The following is a 19,104-nucleotide window of genomic DNA, read 5'->3' on the forward strand; positions in this document are numbered from 1 at the left end:
GGGGGGCAGTCTCGGCCTCTGTCCTGGGTCCAGATCTGAGAGCAGGCCTGGGTGTTTCGGGGGGCAGTCTCGACCTCTGCCCCGGGTCCAAACTCAACCCCAACCGTCGGAGTTGCAAGGTTCCGTTGCCTGTACTGTGAATGTTAATGTAGCCGTGGTGGTGCGCTCAGGGCCGGCGTGATAATAACTGAGCTCCTGAAAGTGGTTACCGAGGGCACTGACTCCGAGACTGATACGCCTGTTTCACAGACAACGAAGAATGATGTGCCCCGTGTAATTACAGACATGCAGGTCCATGTGAGGGGAGGTGGACTCTGGATTCCGTGGAGCTGCTCCGTGAAGAATGGAGGAAGAGATTGACAAGTTGTCAGATATCCCCATCAATGTAGATGAGGCATCAGTCAGGGTCACTGTACACGTTACAGCAGGAAGGAAAGGAGAAAGACCATCACAATGGTCTGATCCTGATGATATGTTCTTACAGGAGACCCACAGTGATAGATGGGGAGGGGGAGTGTGTATTTACTGATAGTGGTAATGAGGTAGTGTGGGGCATGGAGGGGGTGGGGGGAAGTATGTCTTTACTGATAGTGGTAATGAGGTAGTGTGGGGGCATGGAGGGGGAGGGGGAGGGGGAGTGTGTATTTACTGATAGTGGTAATGAGGTAGTGTGGGGGCATGGAGGGGGAGGGGGAGTGTGTATTTACTGATAGTGGTAATGAGGTAGTGTGATGGAGGGGGAGGGGGAGTGTGTATTTACTGATAGTGGTAATGAGGTAGTGTGGTGGCATTGAGGGGGAGGGGAGTATCTTTACTGATAGTGGTAATGAGGTAGTGTGGGGGAGGGGGAGGGGGAGTATGTCTTTACTGATAGTGGTAATGAGGTAGTGTGGGGGAGGGGGGGGGGGAGTATGTCTTTACTGATAGTGGTAATGAGGTAGTGTGGGGGAGGGGGAGTATGTCTTTACTGATAGTGGTAATGAGGTAGTGTGGGGTATGGAGGGGGAGGGGGAGTATGTCTTTACTGATAGTGGTAATGAGGTAGTGTGGGGGAGGGGGAGGGGGAGTATGTCTTTACTGATAGTGGTAATGAGGTAGTGTGGGGCATGGAGGGGGAGGGGGAGTATGTCTTTACTGATAGTGGTAATGAGGTAGTGTGGGGGCATGGATGGGGAGGGGGAGTATCTTTACTGATAGTGGTAATGAGGTAGTGTGGGGCATGGAGGGGGAGGGGGGGTATGTCTTTACTGATAGTGGTAATGAGGTAGTGTGGGGGCATGGAGGGGGAGGGGGAGAGGGAGTGTGTCTTTACTGATAGTGGTAATGAGGTAGTGTGGGGCATGGAGGGGGAGGGGGAGTATGTCTACTGATAGTGGTAATGAGGTAGTGTGGGGGAGGGGGAGTATGTCTTTACTGATAGTGGTAATGAGGTAGTGTGGGGGAGGGAGAGGGGGAGCATGTCTTTACTGATAGTGGTAATGAGATAGTGTGGGGAGGGGGAGGGGGAGTATGTCTATACTGATAGTGGTAATGAGGTAGTGTGGGGCATGGAGGGGGAGGGGGAGTATGTCTATACTGATAGTGGTAATGAGGTAGTGTGGGGGCATGGAGGGGGAGGGGGAGGGGGAGTGTGTCTTTACTGATAGTGGTAATGAGGTAGTGTGGGGGCATGGAGGGGGAGGGGGAGGGGGAGGGGGAGTGTGTCTTTACTGATAGTGGTAATGAGGTAGTGTGGGGGCATGGAGGGGGAGGGGGAGTGTGTCTTTACTGATAGTGGTAATGAGGTAGTGTGGGTAATGGAGGGGGGGGAGGGGGAGTATGTCTTTACTGATAGTGGTAATGAGGTAGTGTGGGGCATGGAGGGGGAGGGGGGGAGTATGTCTTTACTGATAGTGGTAATGAGGTAGTGTGGGGGAGGGGGAGGGGCAGTATCTTTACTGATAGTGGTAGTGTGGGGGAGGGGGAGTATGTATTTACTGATAGTGGTAATGAGGTAGTGTGGGGCATGGAGGGGGAGGGGGAGTATGTATTTACTGATAGTGGTAATGAGGTAGTGTGTGGCATGGAGGGGGAGGGGGAGTATGTCTTTACTGATAGTGGTAATGAGGTAGTGTGGGGGAGGGGGAGGGGGAGTATGTATTTACTGATAGTGGTAATGAGGTAGTGTGGGGCATGGATGGGGAGGGGGAGTATCTTTACTGATAGTGGTAATGAGGTAGTGTGGGGGATGGAGGGGGAGGGGTAGTATGTCTGGCCAGGATATGTTGACAATATGACCAGGATGGGTTGTTAATATGACTAGGATGGGTTGATAATATAACCAGGATGGGTTGATAATATGACCAGGATGGGTTGATAATATGACCAGGATGGGTTGATAATGTGACCAGGATGTGTTGATAACATGACCAGGATGGGTTGATAATATAACCAGGATGGATTGATAATATGACCAGGATGGGTTGATAATATGACCAGGATGGGTTGATAATATGACCAGGATGGATTGATAATATGACCAATATGGGTTGATAATATGACCAGGATGTGTTGATAACATGACCAGGATGGGTTGATAATATAACCAGGATGGATTGATAATATGACCAGGATTGGTTGATAATATGACCAGGATGGGTTGATAACATGACCAGGATTGGTTGTTAATATAACCAGGATGGGTTGATAATATGACCAGGATGGGTTGATAACATGACCAGGATGGGTTGTTAATATAACCAGGACGGGTTGTTAATATAACCAGGATGGGTTGATAATATGACCAGGATGGGTTGATAACATGACCAAGATGGGTTGTTAATATAACCAGGATGGGTTGTTAATATAACCAGGATGGGTTGATAATATGACCAGGATGGGTTGTTAACATGACCAGGATGGGTTGTTAATATGACCAGGATGTGTTGATAACATGACCAGGATGGGTTGTTAATATGAGTAAGTCATAATATGTTTCTATTTACGCCTCAGATACCCTAAAATGTAATCAAACTATAATATTTATTTTGTAAAGAAGATGTTACAGTTATTTCTAGTTCTGTTCTCATCAGATCTTACAGTCAAATCTACCTCAGAGGTGGAGACGGGGCCTAAGCAGGATATTAGAGACATCGAGGATAGCCTTATTGGGCAGCCGGACTCAGGGTCAGAGAGGGAGTTGAGGGCTAAGTGGACACAGCTGGGGTCTTCTTTACCGAATCAGATGGAGGGTAGTTACCCTGACGGACATGGATGCTTCGAGGGCATTCTTCAACCTGGAGAGGAAGTCGGCTCAGCAGAAGCAGATGTTCCTTCTATGGCGTCCTTCAGGTTCTCTGATGTCGGATCCAACAGAGATGAGGAGGATGACTATAGACTTCTAGGCAGACCTCTGCTGTGACAGCAACATAATCCATAAGTGTGCTCAGGAGATTGCCACACACACTTATAAAGAGGGGTTGATAACATGACCCGGATGGGTTGATAATATGACCAGGATGGACTGATAATATGACCAGGATGGATTGATAATATGACCAGGATGGATTGATAATATGACCAGGATGGATTGATAATATGGGTTGATAATATGACCAGGATGGATTGATAATATGACCAGGATGGGTTGATAACATGACCAGGATGGGTTGATAATATGGGTTGATAACATGACCAGGATGGGTTGATAATATGGGTTGTTAATATGACCAGGATGGGTTGATAATATGGGTTGATAATATGACCAGGATGGGTTGATAATATGACCCGGATGGGTTGTTAATATGACCAGGATGGATTGATAATATGACCAGGATGGGTTGATAATATGACCAGGATCGGTTGATAATATGACCAGTATGGGTTGATAATATGACCAGGATGGGTTGTTAATATGACCAGGATGGGTTGATAATGTGACCAGGATGGGTTGTTAATATGACCAGCATGGGTTGATAATATGACCAGGATGGGTTGTTAATATGACCAGGATGGGTTGATAATGTGACCAGGATGGGTTGTTAATATGACCAGGATGGGTTGATAATGTGACCAGGATGGGTTGTTAATATGACCAGGATGGGTTGTTAATATGACCAGGATGGGTTGTTAATATGACCAGGATGGGTTGTTAATATGACCAGGATGGGTTGATAATGTGACCAGGATGGGTTGTTAATATGACCAGGATGGGTTGATAATATAACCATGATGGGTTGTTTATATGACCAGGATGAGTTGATACTATGACCAGGATGGCTTGATACTATAACCAGGATGGGTTGATAACATGACCAGGATGGGTTGATAATGTGACCAGGATGGGTTGTTAATATGACCAGGATGGGTTGTTAATATGATGAGGATGTGTTGATGATGTGACCAGGATGGGTTTATAATATAACCAGGATGGGTTGTTAATATGACCAGGATGAGTTGATACTATGACCAGGATGGCTTGATACTATAACCAGGATGGGTTGATACTATAACCAGGATGGGTTGATAACATGACCAGGATGGGTTGTTAAAATGACCAGGATGGGTTGATGATGTGACCAGGATGGGTTGTTAATATGACCAGGATGGGTTGTTAATATGACCAGGATGGGTTGTTAATGTGACCAGGATGGGTTATTAATGTGAACCGGATGGGTTGTTAATATGACCAGGATGGGTGATAACATGACCAGGATGGATTGGTAATATGACCAGGATGGGTTGATGTCGGATCCAACAGAGATGAGGAGGATGACTATAGACTTCTAGGCAGACCTCTGCTGTTACAGCAATATAATCTATAAGTGCGTGCGTGTGTGTGTGTGTGTGTGTGTGTGTGTGTGTGTGTGTGTGTGTGTGTGTGTGTGTGTGTGTGTGTGTGTGTGTGTGTGTGTGTGTGTGTGTGTGAGTGAGAGTGTGAATGAGTGCGTGAGAGTGTGACCAGGATGGGTTGTTAATTTGACCAGGATGGGTTCATACGATAACCATGATGTGTGTGTGTGTGCGTGCGTGCGTGTGTGTGTGTGAAACAACGCTACTCGACACTGCTAATGGGAAGGTGCCACTTTGTCTGTCATTGGCCGTTCATGTAATGGCCCTGGGAGCTATTTAGAAGTGAGTGGCTCTAATGTAGGTAACTCACTCTCTCCCTCTCACACACACAGACATACAGACACACTCACTCACACACACAGACACACTCACACTCATAGTCACACACACTCACACTCACATACACAGTTAAACACACACTTACACACACACACACACTCACATACACACTCACACACCCTCACACTCACATACACACACTTAAACACACACTCTCACACACACACACACTCACACACTCTCACACTCACACACTCATTCACACTCACACACTCTCACACACTCTCACACTCACACACTCTCACACTCATTCACACTCACACTCATTCACCCACACACACACACACACACACACAGTGCTGAGCTGAACAGGCCAGAACACAGTGCTGAGCTGAACAGGCCAGAACACAGGCCTGAGCTGAACCGGCCAGAACACAGGTCTGAGCTGAACAGGCCAGAACACAGTGCTGAGCTGAACAGGCCAGAACACAGTGCTGAGCTGAACAGGCCAGAACACAGTGCTGAGCTGAACAGGACAGAACACAGGGCTGAGCTGAACAGGCCAGAACACAGGGCTGAGCTGAACAGGCCAGGTGAATGACTACCTGCTGTGTGTATAGATCCAGGTGAATGACTACCTGCTGTGTGTATAGATCCTGGTGAATGACTACCTGATGTGTGTATAGATCCAGGTGAATGACTACCTGCTGTGTGTATAGATCCAGGTGAATGACTACCTGATGTGTGTATAGATCCAGGTGAATGACTACCTGATGTGTGTATAGATCCAGGTGAATGACTACCTGATGTGTTTATAGATCCCGGTAAATGACTACCTGCTGTGTTCACATGTCCTCTTTTCCATTTCCTGAAGCTAAAGGGGTCGATAGTGGACCGTAGTTTGGCCCAGCTAGCTAGTGACAGACAGCAGTGCCACGTGCTAGTCGACCTCACACTCACACTCACACACTCCCCCCCCCCCCCCCCCTGATTTTTGCTATCAGTCTAGGGAACATAGAGATAACAGACTGTGCTGTTCTCCATGGAAACAGGAGCCACCTGTCAGTCAGAGTAGTTTGTAAATCTAAGGCACAGCACCACAGACACAGCACCACAGACACAGCACCACAGACACAGCACCACAGCACCACAGAAGCAGCACCACAGCACCACAGACACAGCACCACATCACCACAGACACAGCACCACAACACACAGCACCACAGACACAGCACCACAGCACCACAGACACAGCACCACAGCACCACAGACACAGCACCACCGCACCACAGACACAGCACCACAGCACTACAGACACAGCAACACAGACACAGCACCACAGTCACAGCACCACAGACACAGCACCACAGACACAGCACCACAGCACCACAGACACAGCACCACAGACACAGCACCACAGACACAGCACCACAGACGCAGCACCACAGCACCACACACACAGCACCACAGACACATCACCACAGACACAGCGCCACAGACAAAGCACCACAGACACAGAGCTGGTTAGCAGAGACATACCCCCTCCTTTCTATATCGCCGTGTTGTATTGACATTGTGTTATTAATGCTGTGTCCTATACTGCCTCCCAATGCTAGGTTCGTTCTGGGCAGTCTGCCTGCCTGCCTGTCTGTACTGTGAGATATCAATGTGTTAGCATTGTAGCATTGTAGCATTGTAGTATTGTAATGGTGTACTACACCAACGCCACATTGAAAACTGTAATGTCTTATGTTTCAGCGAGTCGTGGGTGAACAACGACATTAAGAACATACCAGCTGGCGGGCTAAACACTCACGGGGAGGGGGCCTATGCATATATGTAAACAACAGCTGGTGCACAACATCTAAGGAAGTCTCGAGGTTTTGAGTATCTCATGATAAGCTGTAGACCACACTTTCTACCAAGAGAGTTTACATCAATATTTCTTGAAGCTGTCCATATACCACAGCAGACCGATGCTGGCACTAAGACGGCACTCAATGAGCTGTATGCGGCCATAAGCAAACAGGAAAACGCTCATCCAGAGGTGGCGCTCCTAGTGGCCGGGGACTTTAATGCAGGGAAACTTACATCAGTTTTACATAATTTCTACCAGCATTTTAAATGTGCAACCAGAGGGAAAATAATTCTAGACAACCTTTACTCCAAACACAGAGACGCATACAAAGCTCTTCCTCGCCCTCCAGTTGGCAAATCTGACCATAATTCTATCCTCCTGATTCCTGCTTACAAGCTCAAATTAAAGGGGTGTCAGGGTAGCCTAGTGGTTAGAGTGGTGGACTAATAACCAAAAGGTTGCAAGTTCAAATCTCTTTGTACAAGGTACAAATCTGTTGTTCTGCCCCTGAACAGGCAGTTAACCCACTGTTCCTAGGCTGTCATTGAAAATAAGAATTTGTTCTTAACTGACTTGCCTGGTTAAATAAAGGTTAAATAAAAACACATTTTAAAAAGCAGGAAGCACCAGTGACTCGGTCTATTAAAAAGTGGTCAGATGAAGCAGATGCTAAACTACAGGACTGTTTTGCTATCACAGACTGGAACATGTCCCGGGATTCGTCCGATGGCATTGAGGAATACACCACATCAATCACTGGCTTTATCAATAAGTGAATCGATGACATCGTCCCCACAGTGACTGTACGTACATTCCCCAACCAGAAGCCATGGATTACAGACAACATTCGCACTGAGCTAAAGGGTAGAACTGCTGCTTTCAAGGAGCGGGATCCCGCTATTTAAAAAAAATAAAATACCTTTATTTAACCAGGCAAGTCAGTTAAGAACAAATTCTTATTTTCAATGACGGCCTAGGAACAGTGGGTTAACTGCCTGTTCAGGGGCAGAACGACAGATTTGTACCTTGTCAGCTCGGGGATTCAAACTTGCAACCTTACGGTTACTAGTCCAACGCTCTAACCACTAGGCTACCCTGCCGCTACTATGCCCTCTGATGAAGATTGAATCGTACAACACCGGCTCTGATGCTCGTCAGATGTGGCAGGGCTTCAAACCATTACAAAGGGAAGCACAGCCAAGAGCTGCCCAGTAACACAAGCCTACCAGACGAGCTAAACTACTTCTATGCTCACTTCGAGGCAAATAACACTGAAACATGCATGAGAGCATCAGCTGTTCCGGACGACTATGTGATCACGCTCTCCCGTAGCTGATGTGAGTGAGACCTTTAAACAGGTCAACATTCACAACAGACAGACAGATTACCAGGACATGTACGCCGAGCATACTGTACCTATGTAGTGCTTTGCTGTAAATAGCCTCCACATTGACTCTGTACTGGTACCCCCTCATATATAGCCTCCACATTGACTCTGTACCGGTACCCCCTGTATATAGCCTCCACATTGACTCTGTACCGTAATACCCTGTATATAGCCTCCACATTGACTCTGTACCGTAATACCCTGTATATAGCCTCCACATTGACTCTGTACCGTAATACCCTGTATATAACCTCCACATTGACTCTGTACCGGTACCCCCTGTATAAAGCCTCCACATTGAATCTGTACCGGTACCCCCCTGTATATAGCCTCCACATTGACTCTGTACCGGTACCCCCTGTATATAGTCTCCACATTGACTCTGTACTGTTACCCCCCTGTATATAGCCTCCACATTGACGCTGTACCGTAATACCCTGTATATAGCCTCCACATAGACTCTGTACCGGTACCCCCTTTATATAGCCTCCACATTGACTCTGTACCGTAATACCCTGTATATAGCCTCCACATTGACTCTGTACCAGTACCCCCTGTATATAGCCTCCACATTGACTCTGTTACGGTACCCCCTGTATATAGCCTCCACATTGACTCTGTACCGGTACCCCCTGTATATAGCCTCCACATTGACTCACCATTCTACGGTCTCCATCTGTTAGCATTGTAGTATTAGCACCATGTCGTAAACCAACTCACTGTGCTACGGTATCCATCTGTTAGCATTGTAGTATTAGCACCATGTCCTATACCAGCTCACCATGCTACGGTATCCGTCTGTTAGCATTGTAGTATTAGCACCATGTCCAATACCAGCTCACTGTGATACGGTATCCGTCTGTTAGCATGGTAGTATTAGCACCATGTCCTATACCAGCTCACCATGCTAAGGTATCCATCTGTTAGCATTGTAGTATTAGCACCATGTCCTATACCAGCTCACCGTGCAACGGTATCCGTCTGTTAGCATTGTAGTATTAGCACCATGTCCTATACCAGCTCACCGTGCTACGTTATCCGTCTGTTAGCATTGTAGTATTAGCACCATGTCCTATACCAGCTCACCGTGCTACGTTATCCGTCTGTTAGCATTGTAGTATTAGCACCATGTCCTATACCAGCTCACCGTGCTACGTTATCCGTCTGTTAGCATGGTAGTATTAGCACCATGTCCTATACCAGCTCACCGTGCTACGGTATCCATCTGTTAGCATTGTAGTATTAGCACCATGTCCTATACCAGCTCACCGTGCTACGGTATCCATCTGTTAGCATTGTAGTATTAGCACCATGTCCTATACCAGCTCACCGTGCTACGGTATCCGTCTGTTAGCATTGTAGTATTAGCACCATGTCCTATACCAGCTCACTGTGCTACGGTATCCATCTGTTAGCATTGTAGTATTAGCACCATGCTACGGTATCCATCTATTAGCATTGTAGTATTAGCACCATGCTGCGGTATCCATCTGTTAGCATTGTAGTATTAGCACCATGCTGCGGTATCCGTCTGTTAGCATTGTAGTATTAGCACCATGCTGCGGTATCCGTCTGTTAGCATTGTAGTATTAGCACCATGCTGCGGTAAACACGCGCTCTGTGTATGTTTTTGTTGTTGTTGTTTTTTTACAGGGAACCAAACCGTTGCCTGTTTGTTCAGAGATGGGGACAGTCAATAAGATTACTGTTCTTATCTCACAGGCATAGAGAGCACATTTCTGATGCAACACAGAATCTGGGAAATTCATTAGCTTTCATTACCGTACGAGGAATAGTGAATAATTAATGTTTATTGGAAGAAAACAAACCCGAGTCATCTTTTCAACAAACTTTTGATGAATCATACGAGACATATTAGGGATTATTTTACAGTTTTGTCAGAGTGCCAGATCGTTGTTTTACAGAATAAATCTGCATTCATGTTTGATTTGTAAAGCGTCTACTTGAACTCTTCTAGCTTTGAAGCACTGAGAGGACAGACAGACTGACAAACCCACAGACTGACTGACATATTGATGGAAGATGTGTCTGCTCCCAACCCTCCCCCCTCCTCCTCCCTCCCTTCTTCCTCCCTCCCTCCCTCCTTCCTCCCTCCTCCTTCACCTCTCCTCCTCCTCCCTCCTCCTCCCTCCCTCCTTCCTCCCTCCTCCTTCATCTCTCCTCCTCCCTCCCTCCCTTCCCCCTCCTTCCTCCCTCCTCCTTCCTCCTCCTCTTCCCTCCCTCCCCCCTCCTCCTTCCTCCTCCTCCTCCTCCCTCCCTCCCCTCTCCTCCCTCCCTCCTTCCTCCCTCCTCCTTCATCTCTCCTCCTCCCTCCCTTCCTCCTCCTCTTCCCCCCCTCCCCCCTCCTTCCTCCTCCCCCCTCCTCCTTCCTCCTCCTCGTCCCTCCCTCCCCTTCCTCCTGCCCCCTCCTCCTTCCTCCTCCCTCCCTTCCCCCTCCTTCATCCCTCCTCCTCCCTCCCTTCCCCCTCCTTCATCCCTCCTCCTCCCTCCCTTCCCCCTCCTTCATCCCTCCTCCTCCCTCCCTTCCCCCTCCTTCATCCCTCCTCCTCCCTCCCTTCCCCCTCCTTCCTCCTGCTCTTCCCTCCCTCCCCTCCCCTCTCCTTCCTCCTCCTCGTCCCTCCCTCCCCTCTCCTTCCCCCTCCTCCTTCCTCCTCCTCGTCCCTCCCTCCCCTCTCCTTCTTCCTCCCCCCTCCTCCTTCCTCCTCCTCGTCCCTCCCTCCCCTCTCCTTCCTCCTCCCCCCTGCCTCCCCCCCTCCCTCTATTCATTATTGTATATCTGCCTGTTTAAAGCTCTGTGAAATTGAAAGTATTTTTTTCTATTCCCCTAAGACCCAGTGTCTGTCTGTCTGTCTGTCTGTCTGTCTGTCTGTCTGTCTGTCTGTCTGTCTGTCTGTCTGTCTGTCTGTCTGTCTATATGTCTATATGTCTGTCTGTCTCTTGCTTAGAGAGATGTTTCCAGCCCGTTGGGCCTCTGGAACAGCTTCATCCGTATGAAAGAATAAGAGAGAGAGTATGACCGATGTCTCTCAACCTCCCTCCCTCCCTCCCTCTTCACTACGGGGCCCCTAGAGGGGATCTGTGGGGCTGGCCTCCCTGTCTCTTCACTAGGGGGCCCCTAGAGGGGATCTGTGGGGCTGGCCTCCCTCTCTCTTCACAAGGGGGCCCCTAGAGGGGATCTGTGGGGCTGGCCTCCCTGTCTCTTCACTAGGGGGCCCCTAGAGGGGATCTGTTGGGCTGGCCTCCCTCTCTCTTCACTAGGGGACCACTAGAGGGGATCTGTGGGGCTGGCCTCCCCGTCTCTTCACTAGGAGGCCCCTAGAGGGGATCTGTGGGGCTGGCCTCCCTCTCTCTTCACTAGGGGGCCCCTAGAGGGGATCTGTGGGCCTGGCCTCCCTCTCTCTTCACTAGGAGGCCCCTAGAGGGGATCTGTGGGGCTGGCCTCCCTCTCTCTTCACTAGGGGGCCCCTAGAGGGGATCTGTGGGGCTGGCCTTCCTCTCTCTTCACTAGGAGGCCCCTAGAGGGGATCTGTGGGGCTGGCCACCCCTCATTCTCCAGCTCAGATTCCCCTTTCTACTCCAACCCTGCAGGGAATTCTGTTATTCATGAACATGGTGTAATTGTCACATGGTATAATCTTATTGTAAAATAGTCCTCCCAATTAGGTGTTGATGACATTAATTGGCCCGGGTGTAATGGTCCCGTCATAGACCACAGACAGGTTTCTCTGGTCCTTACGTCATAAAGGAAGACACACAGGCGCAAGGCCGCACGCACGCAAGAGAACACACACTCGCATGCACACACACACGCACGCACACACACACACATGCACACACTCACCCGCATTCATACACACACACGCACGCACGCACACACACTCGCATGCACACACACACACACACACACACACACACACACTCACCCGCATTCATACACACACACCTGCACACACACTCACCCGCATTCATACACACACATGCACGCACGCACACACACTCACCCGCGTTCATACACACACACGCGCGCACACACACTCGCATGCACACACACACACACACACACACACACACACACACACGCGCACACACACACGCACACACACACACGCACACACACACACACACACACACACGCACACACACACACACACACACACACACACACACACACACACACACTCACCCGCATTCATACACACACACCTGCACACACACTCACCCGCATTCATACACACACATGCACACACGCACACACACTCACCCGCGTTCATACACACGCACGCACGCACACACACACACACACACACACACACACACACACACACACACACACACACACACACACACACACACACACACACACACACACACACACACACACACTGCTACCACACCACTGGAAGCAGGCCAACAGCAGCTTGGGAGACATTTTAACATTTTAACACCCATTTATACCCACCCAACACTGTGCCAAGCTCTGTACCAACACTGTGCCAATGTACCTGTAGAGAATCCATGCAGATGAATCAGAAATACATGATGAAGAAAAGAGAGAAAGAGAGAGAGCAGTTTAATTAAAGATTAAACATTTCCTCCACAAATGTACCCCCAGTCTGCCAGATGGCTGTGGTAGGAGTGTTGATATACAGGGCTAATCAGACTTCTGCCTCTCTGCTCTGTTCAGACTGCTGCCTCTCTGCTCTGTTCAGACTCCTGCCTCTCTGCTCTGTTCAGACTCCTGCCTCTCTCTGCTCTGTTCAGACTCCTGCCTCTCTGCTCTGTTCAGACTCCTGCCTCACTGCTCTGTTCAGACTCCTGACTCTCTCTGCTCTGTTCAGATGTCTGCCTCTCTCTGCTCTGTTCAGACTCCTGCCTCTCTCTGCTCTGTTCAGACTCCTGACTCTCTCTGCTCTGTTCAGACTCCTGCCTCTCTGCTCTGTTCAGATGTCTGCCTCTCTCTGCTCTGTTCAGACTCCTGCCTCTCTGCTCAGTTCAAACTCCTGCCTCTCTGCTCTGTTCAGACTCCTGCCTCTCTGCTCAGTTCAGACTCCTGCCTCTCTGCTCTGTTCAGACTCCTGCCTCTCTCTGCTCTGTTCAGACTCCTGCCTCTCTGCTCTGTTCAGACTCCTGCCTCACTGCTCTGTTCAGACTCCTGACTCTCTCTGCTCTGTTCAGATGTCTGCCTCTCTCTGCTCTGTTCAGACTCCTGCCTCTCTCTGCTCTGTTCAGACTCCTGACTCTCTCTGCTCTGTTCAGACTCCTGCCTCTCTGCTCTGTTCAGACTCCTGCCTCTCTGCTCTGTTCAGACTCCTGCCTCTCTGCTCTGTTCAGACTCCTGCCTCTATGCTCTGTTCAGACTCCTGACTCTCTCTGCTCAGTTCAGACTCCTGCATCTCTGCTCTGTTCAGATGTCTGCCTCTCTGCTCTGTTCAGACTCCTGCCTCTCTGCTCTGTTCAGACTCCTGCCTCTCTCTGCTCTGTTCAGACTCCTGCCTCTCTCTGCTCTGTTCAGACTCCTGCCTCTCTCTGCTCTGTTCAGACTCCCAGGGTCACATGTATTAGAAAGGAGCAGAAAGCGAATCATTTAAAGAAGTGACTAGACTCAGTAACATGGGAGTCATTTAAAGAGGTGACTAGACTCAGTAACATGGGAATCATTTAAAGAAGTGACTAGACTCAGTAACATGGTAATCATTTAAAGAGGTGACTAGACTCAGTAACATGGGAGTCATTTAAAGAAGTGACTAGACTCAGTAACATGGTAATCATTTAAAGAGGTGACTAGACTCAGTAACATGGGAATCATTTAAAGAAGTGACTAGACTCAGTAACATGGGAATCATTTAAAGAAGTGATTAGACTCAGTAACATGGGAATCATTTAAAGAAGTGACTAGACTCAGTAACATGGGAGTCATTTAAAGAAGTGACTAGACTCAGTAACATGGGAGTCATTTAAAGAAGTGACTAGACTCAGTAACATGGGAGTCATATAAAGAAGTGACTAGAAAGTTACATGGGAATCATCTATGGCTGGTTTTTAATCACAGAGGAGAGTTTTTAGTGACGGTCTTGTTTGTCCTTCCCTGAATATTCAGATCTCCCACTAAAGCTTCTCATCTGAATTCTTTGACAAACAAAGAAATATGTTAATTCCTATAATTGCATCACTTCAACGATTCCTGTTCTCCTGAGATATTGCGCTGACTATTGTAATTAAAAAATAATCACATTTTAGGTTGAGTTTTCCGCAAAAAAAAGTATTCCACTTCAGAACGCATTGCATTAAGAAGGGTTTTACAATCACATTTCTCTAACTTTCAAACACATTATTCCCCTGTTCATCACAACACGTTATCCAACACTTCAGCTGTGTTGGTGTAGTTAACCCTTAACTGTCTGTCTGGCTGGGACTCTCTTTTCTCCTTTTGCAATAGTTTTTTTTTCACACAGGTCTCTTTTTTGTTGTTAAATGAGTGAGATTCAATGTCTGTATTTTAGTATGCTTATTGATCTCCAGCCGAGTCAAACCAAAGACTGTAAAAAATGGGACCTGATGCGTCTCTGCTTGGCATTTAGCATTGAGGTGATAGATTAGGGGTAACGCCTTTCGGTAAACTACAGTCCTTCTAGGGGGTGTACTGGTTCACTACAGAAACAGGAGATGATGCTTCAATGAGAAGTACCGGCTCACACATGCCAAGAATACTTCCTTACTGCACAACCAATATGACATATTATTATATATATATATTATATTATTATATATATTATTATATTAGTATATATTATTATATTATTATTATATATATTATTATATATATATTATGATATTATTATATTATTATTATAGTATTATATATATTATTATATTATTATTATATATATATATTATATTATTATATATATTATTATATATATATTATGATATTATTATTATATTATTATTATATTATTATTATATTATGATATTATATATATTATTATTATATTATTATTATTATGATATTATTATTATATTATATATATTATTATTATATTATATATAGTATTATATATAGTATTATATATATTATTATTATATTATGATATAATATATATTATTATATTATATATATTATTATTATATTATATATAGTATTATATATAGTATTATATATATTATTATTATATTATATATAGTATTATATATATTATTATATATATTATTATTATATTATTTTATTATTATATATATATTATATTATTATATATATTATTATTATATTATATATATTATTATTATATTATATATAGTATTATATATATTATTATATATATTATGATATTATTATTATTATATTATTTTATTATTATATATATATTATATTATTATATATATTATTATATATATTATGATATTATTATTATTATATTATGATATTATTATTATATTATGATATTATTATTATTATATTATTTTATTATTATATATATATTATATTATTATATATATTATTATATATATTATGATATTATTATTATTATATTATATTATTATATATATTATGATATTATTATTATTATATTATATTATTATATATATTATGATATTATTATTATTATATTATATTATTATATATATTATGATATTATTATTATTATATTATATTATTATATTTATTATTATATTTATTATTATATTTATTATAATATTATTTTATTATTATATTACAATACACTGTAATAGCACAATAATATATTATACCTGCAAGCTTTAAGTAGACCAGTCTACTTTCAATAACTGATATGTGGTGGGTCCTCCTACTTAACTAGAACACTTTCAATAACTGATATGTGGTGGTTTCTCCTACTTCCCTGATTGTAAGTTGCTTTGGATAAAAATTTAAAATGTAAAGTCTTACCAAATGAACTGACCTTGTCTTCTCTCTCCTAGGTCCACAACAGGAACCTCCTCTCCCTGGACTTTGACCGTATCACACGTACAGAGAAGGTTTACGACGACCACAGGAAGTTCACGTTAAGGATCCACTACGACCACGCCGGACGCCCGACGCTCTGGGCCCCCAGCAGCCGCCTCAATGGGGTCAACGTCACATACTCCCCGGGCGGACACGTGGCCGGCATCCAGCGCGGAACCATGTCTGTACGCATGGAGTACGACCAGAATGGTCGAATCACGTCGCAGATCTTTGCCGATGGGAAGTCATGGACCTACACTTACCTGGAGAAGGTAAAAAACACCTCTAGTATTCCTCTTATATATATATATATATATATATACTGAATGTAGGGCCTTCATAATTTTATTTTTATATTACCTTTATTTTACTAGGCAAGTCAGAGATAATCAGGCAGGAGATAATATATATAGAGATAATCAGGCAGGAGATAATATATATATATATAGAGAGATAGATAATCAGGAAGGAGATAATATATATATAGAGACAATCAGGCAGGAGATAATATATATAGAGACAATCAGGCAGGAGATAATATATATAGAGATAGTCAGGAAGGAGATAATATATATAGAGATAATCAGGAAGGAGATAATATATATATAGAGACAATCAGGCAGGAGATAATATATATAGAGACAATCAGGCAGGAGATAATATATATAGAGATAATCAGGAAGGAGATAATATATGTAGAGAGATAATCAGGCAGGAGATAATATATATAGAGACAATCAGGCAGGAGATAATATATATAGAGATAATCAGGAAGGAGATAATATATGTAGAGAGATAATCAGGCAGGAGATAATATATATAGAGACAATCAGGAAGGAGATAATATATGTATTTATTTTTTACCTTTATTTAACTAGACAAGTCAGTTAAGAACAAATTCTTATTTTCAATGACGGCCTGGGAACAGTGGGTTAACTGCCTGTTCAGGGGCAGAACGACAGATTTGTACCTTGTCAGCTCAGGGGTTTGAACTTGCAACCTTTCGGTTACAATTATTTTTAGAAATGTTTGCAAATGTATTGAAAATAAAATACAGAAATATTTAATTTAATTATTCACACCCCTGAGTCAATACATGTTGGAATCACCGTTGGCAGCGATTATAGCTGTGAGTCTTTCAAGATTACATTTTTTGCAGTTTTACTTTAGTGCCTTATTGCAAACAGCATGTTTTGGAATATTTGTATTCTGTACAGGCTTCCTTCTTTTCACTCTGTCATTTAGGTTAGTATTGTGGAGTAACTACAATGTTGTTGATCCATCCTCAGTTAGTATTGTGGAGTAACTACAATGTTGTTGATCTATCCTCAGTTATCTCCTATCACAGCCATTAAACTCTGTAACTGTTTTAAAGTCACCATTGGCCTCATGGTGAAATCCCTGAGCGGTTTCCTTCCTCTCCGCCAACTGAGTCAGGAACAACACCTGTATGTTTGTAGCGACTGGGTGTATTGATACACCATCCATAGTGTAATTAATAACTTCACCGGGTTCAAAGGGATATTTTATGTCTGCTTTATATTTACCCATCTACCAATAGGAGCCCTTCTTTGAGTCATTGGAAAACCTCTCTGGTCTTTGTGGTTAAATCTGTGTTTGAAATTCACTGTTCGACTGAGGGACCTTACAGATAATTGAATGTGTGGTGGTACAGAGATGAGGTAGTCATTAAAATATCATGTTAAACACTATTATTGCACACAGAGTGAGTCCATGCATCTTATTATGTGACTTGGTAAACACATATTTACTCCTGAACTGATTTCCATAACAAAGGAGTTGAATTCTTATTGACTCAAGACATTTTCATCCCGTCAATTTTAATACATTTGTAAAAAATAAAAAATAAACATAATTCCACTTTGGCATTATGAAGTATTGTGTGTAGGACAGTGACAGAAAATCTCAATTTAATCCATTTGGAAATTCAGGCAGTAGCACAACAAAACAGTAAAACAACTACATTTGTATATAGGGAATTTACAGATGTAGGATCTTAATTTGATCACCCTGTTGCATCCTTTCCTTTCAAGCAGAACATTTGAATACATATTTAATTAGGGGATAATAAGAAGAGAATCTTCAGAGAATAGGAAACACAATTATATGAACTCTCCACATAAAATACAATGAAAGTCATGATATATAGACCTACTGTACTTTAAAGGTAGACATTGGCAGTGTTCAGTAGGTACACAGTGTACTGAGGGTTTGAAACTAATGGAGAACGCCTGCTCTACAGCAGATAAACGTCAAAGACATACAGGCTGGGTATTGTAATAGAAAATGTGATTGATATTTCAGTGGCATGTAGCAGCAAGAGGCCCTTAAAAGCAGATTTAAGATTTCTGGTTCAAAGTTTCCTTTTAAATCCTCCTGTCTACTGTACTCTTAGCTTTGTGCTGCGTTATCTGGCCTCTGTCTGTTTGAGACATGTGTAGAGAGCTGTAATTAAGGACTGTCTCTCTGTCTCTCTCTGTTTCTCTCTCTCTCTCTCTCTCGGTTTCTCTGTTTCTCTTTCTCCCTGTCTCTTTCTGTCTCTCTGTTTCTCTGTCTCTCTGTTTCTCTGTCTCTCTGTCTCTCTGTTTCTCTGTTTCTCTGTTTCTCTGTCTCTCTCTCTCTCTGTTTCTCTGTCTCTCTCTCTCTGTCTCTCTGTTTCTCTGTTTCTCTGTCTGTCTCTCTCTCTCTCTGTTTCTCTGTCTCTCTCTCTCTGTTTCTCTGTTTCTCTGTCTCTGTCTCTCTCTCTCT

General features: G+C 44.2%; 1 protein-coding gene across 1 annotated transcript in view; it reads left to right on the forward strand.

The window, feature by feature from the left end:
- tenm4 (teneurin transmembrane protein 4) overlaps positions 1-19,104 on the forward strand; it is a 598,174-nt gene that overhangs the window by 525,392 nt on the left and 53,678 nt on the right. Inside the window, 1 exon segment of the mRNA XM_031791303.1 lies at positions 16,311-16,607. Coding sequence (XP_031647163.1) covers positions 16,311-16,607 — 297 coding nt within the window.

Source organism: Oncorhynchus kisutch, linkage group LG15 (genome assembly GCF_002021735.2).
Source record: "Oncorhynchus kisutch isolate 150728-3 linkage group LG15, Okis_V2, whole genome shotgun sequence".
Classification (NCBI taxonomy): domain Eukaryota; kingdom Metazoa; phylum Chordata; class Actinopteri; order Salmoniformes; family Salmonidae; genus Oncorhynchus; species Oncorhynchus kisutch.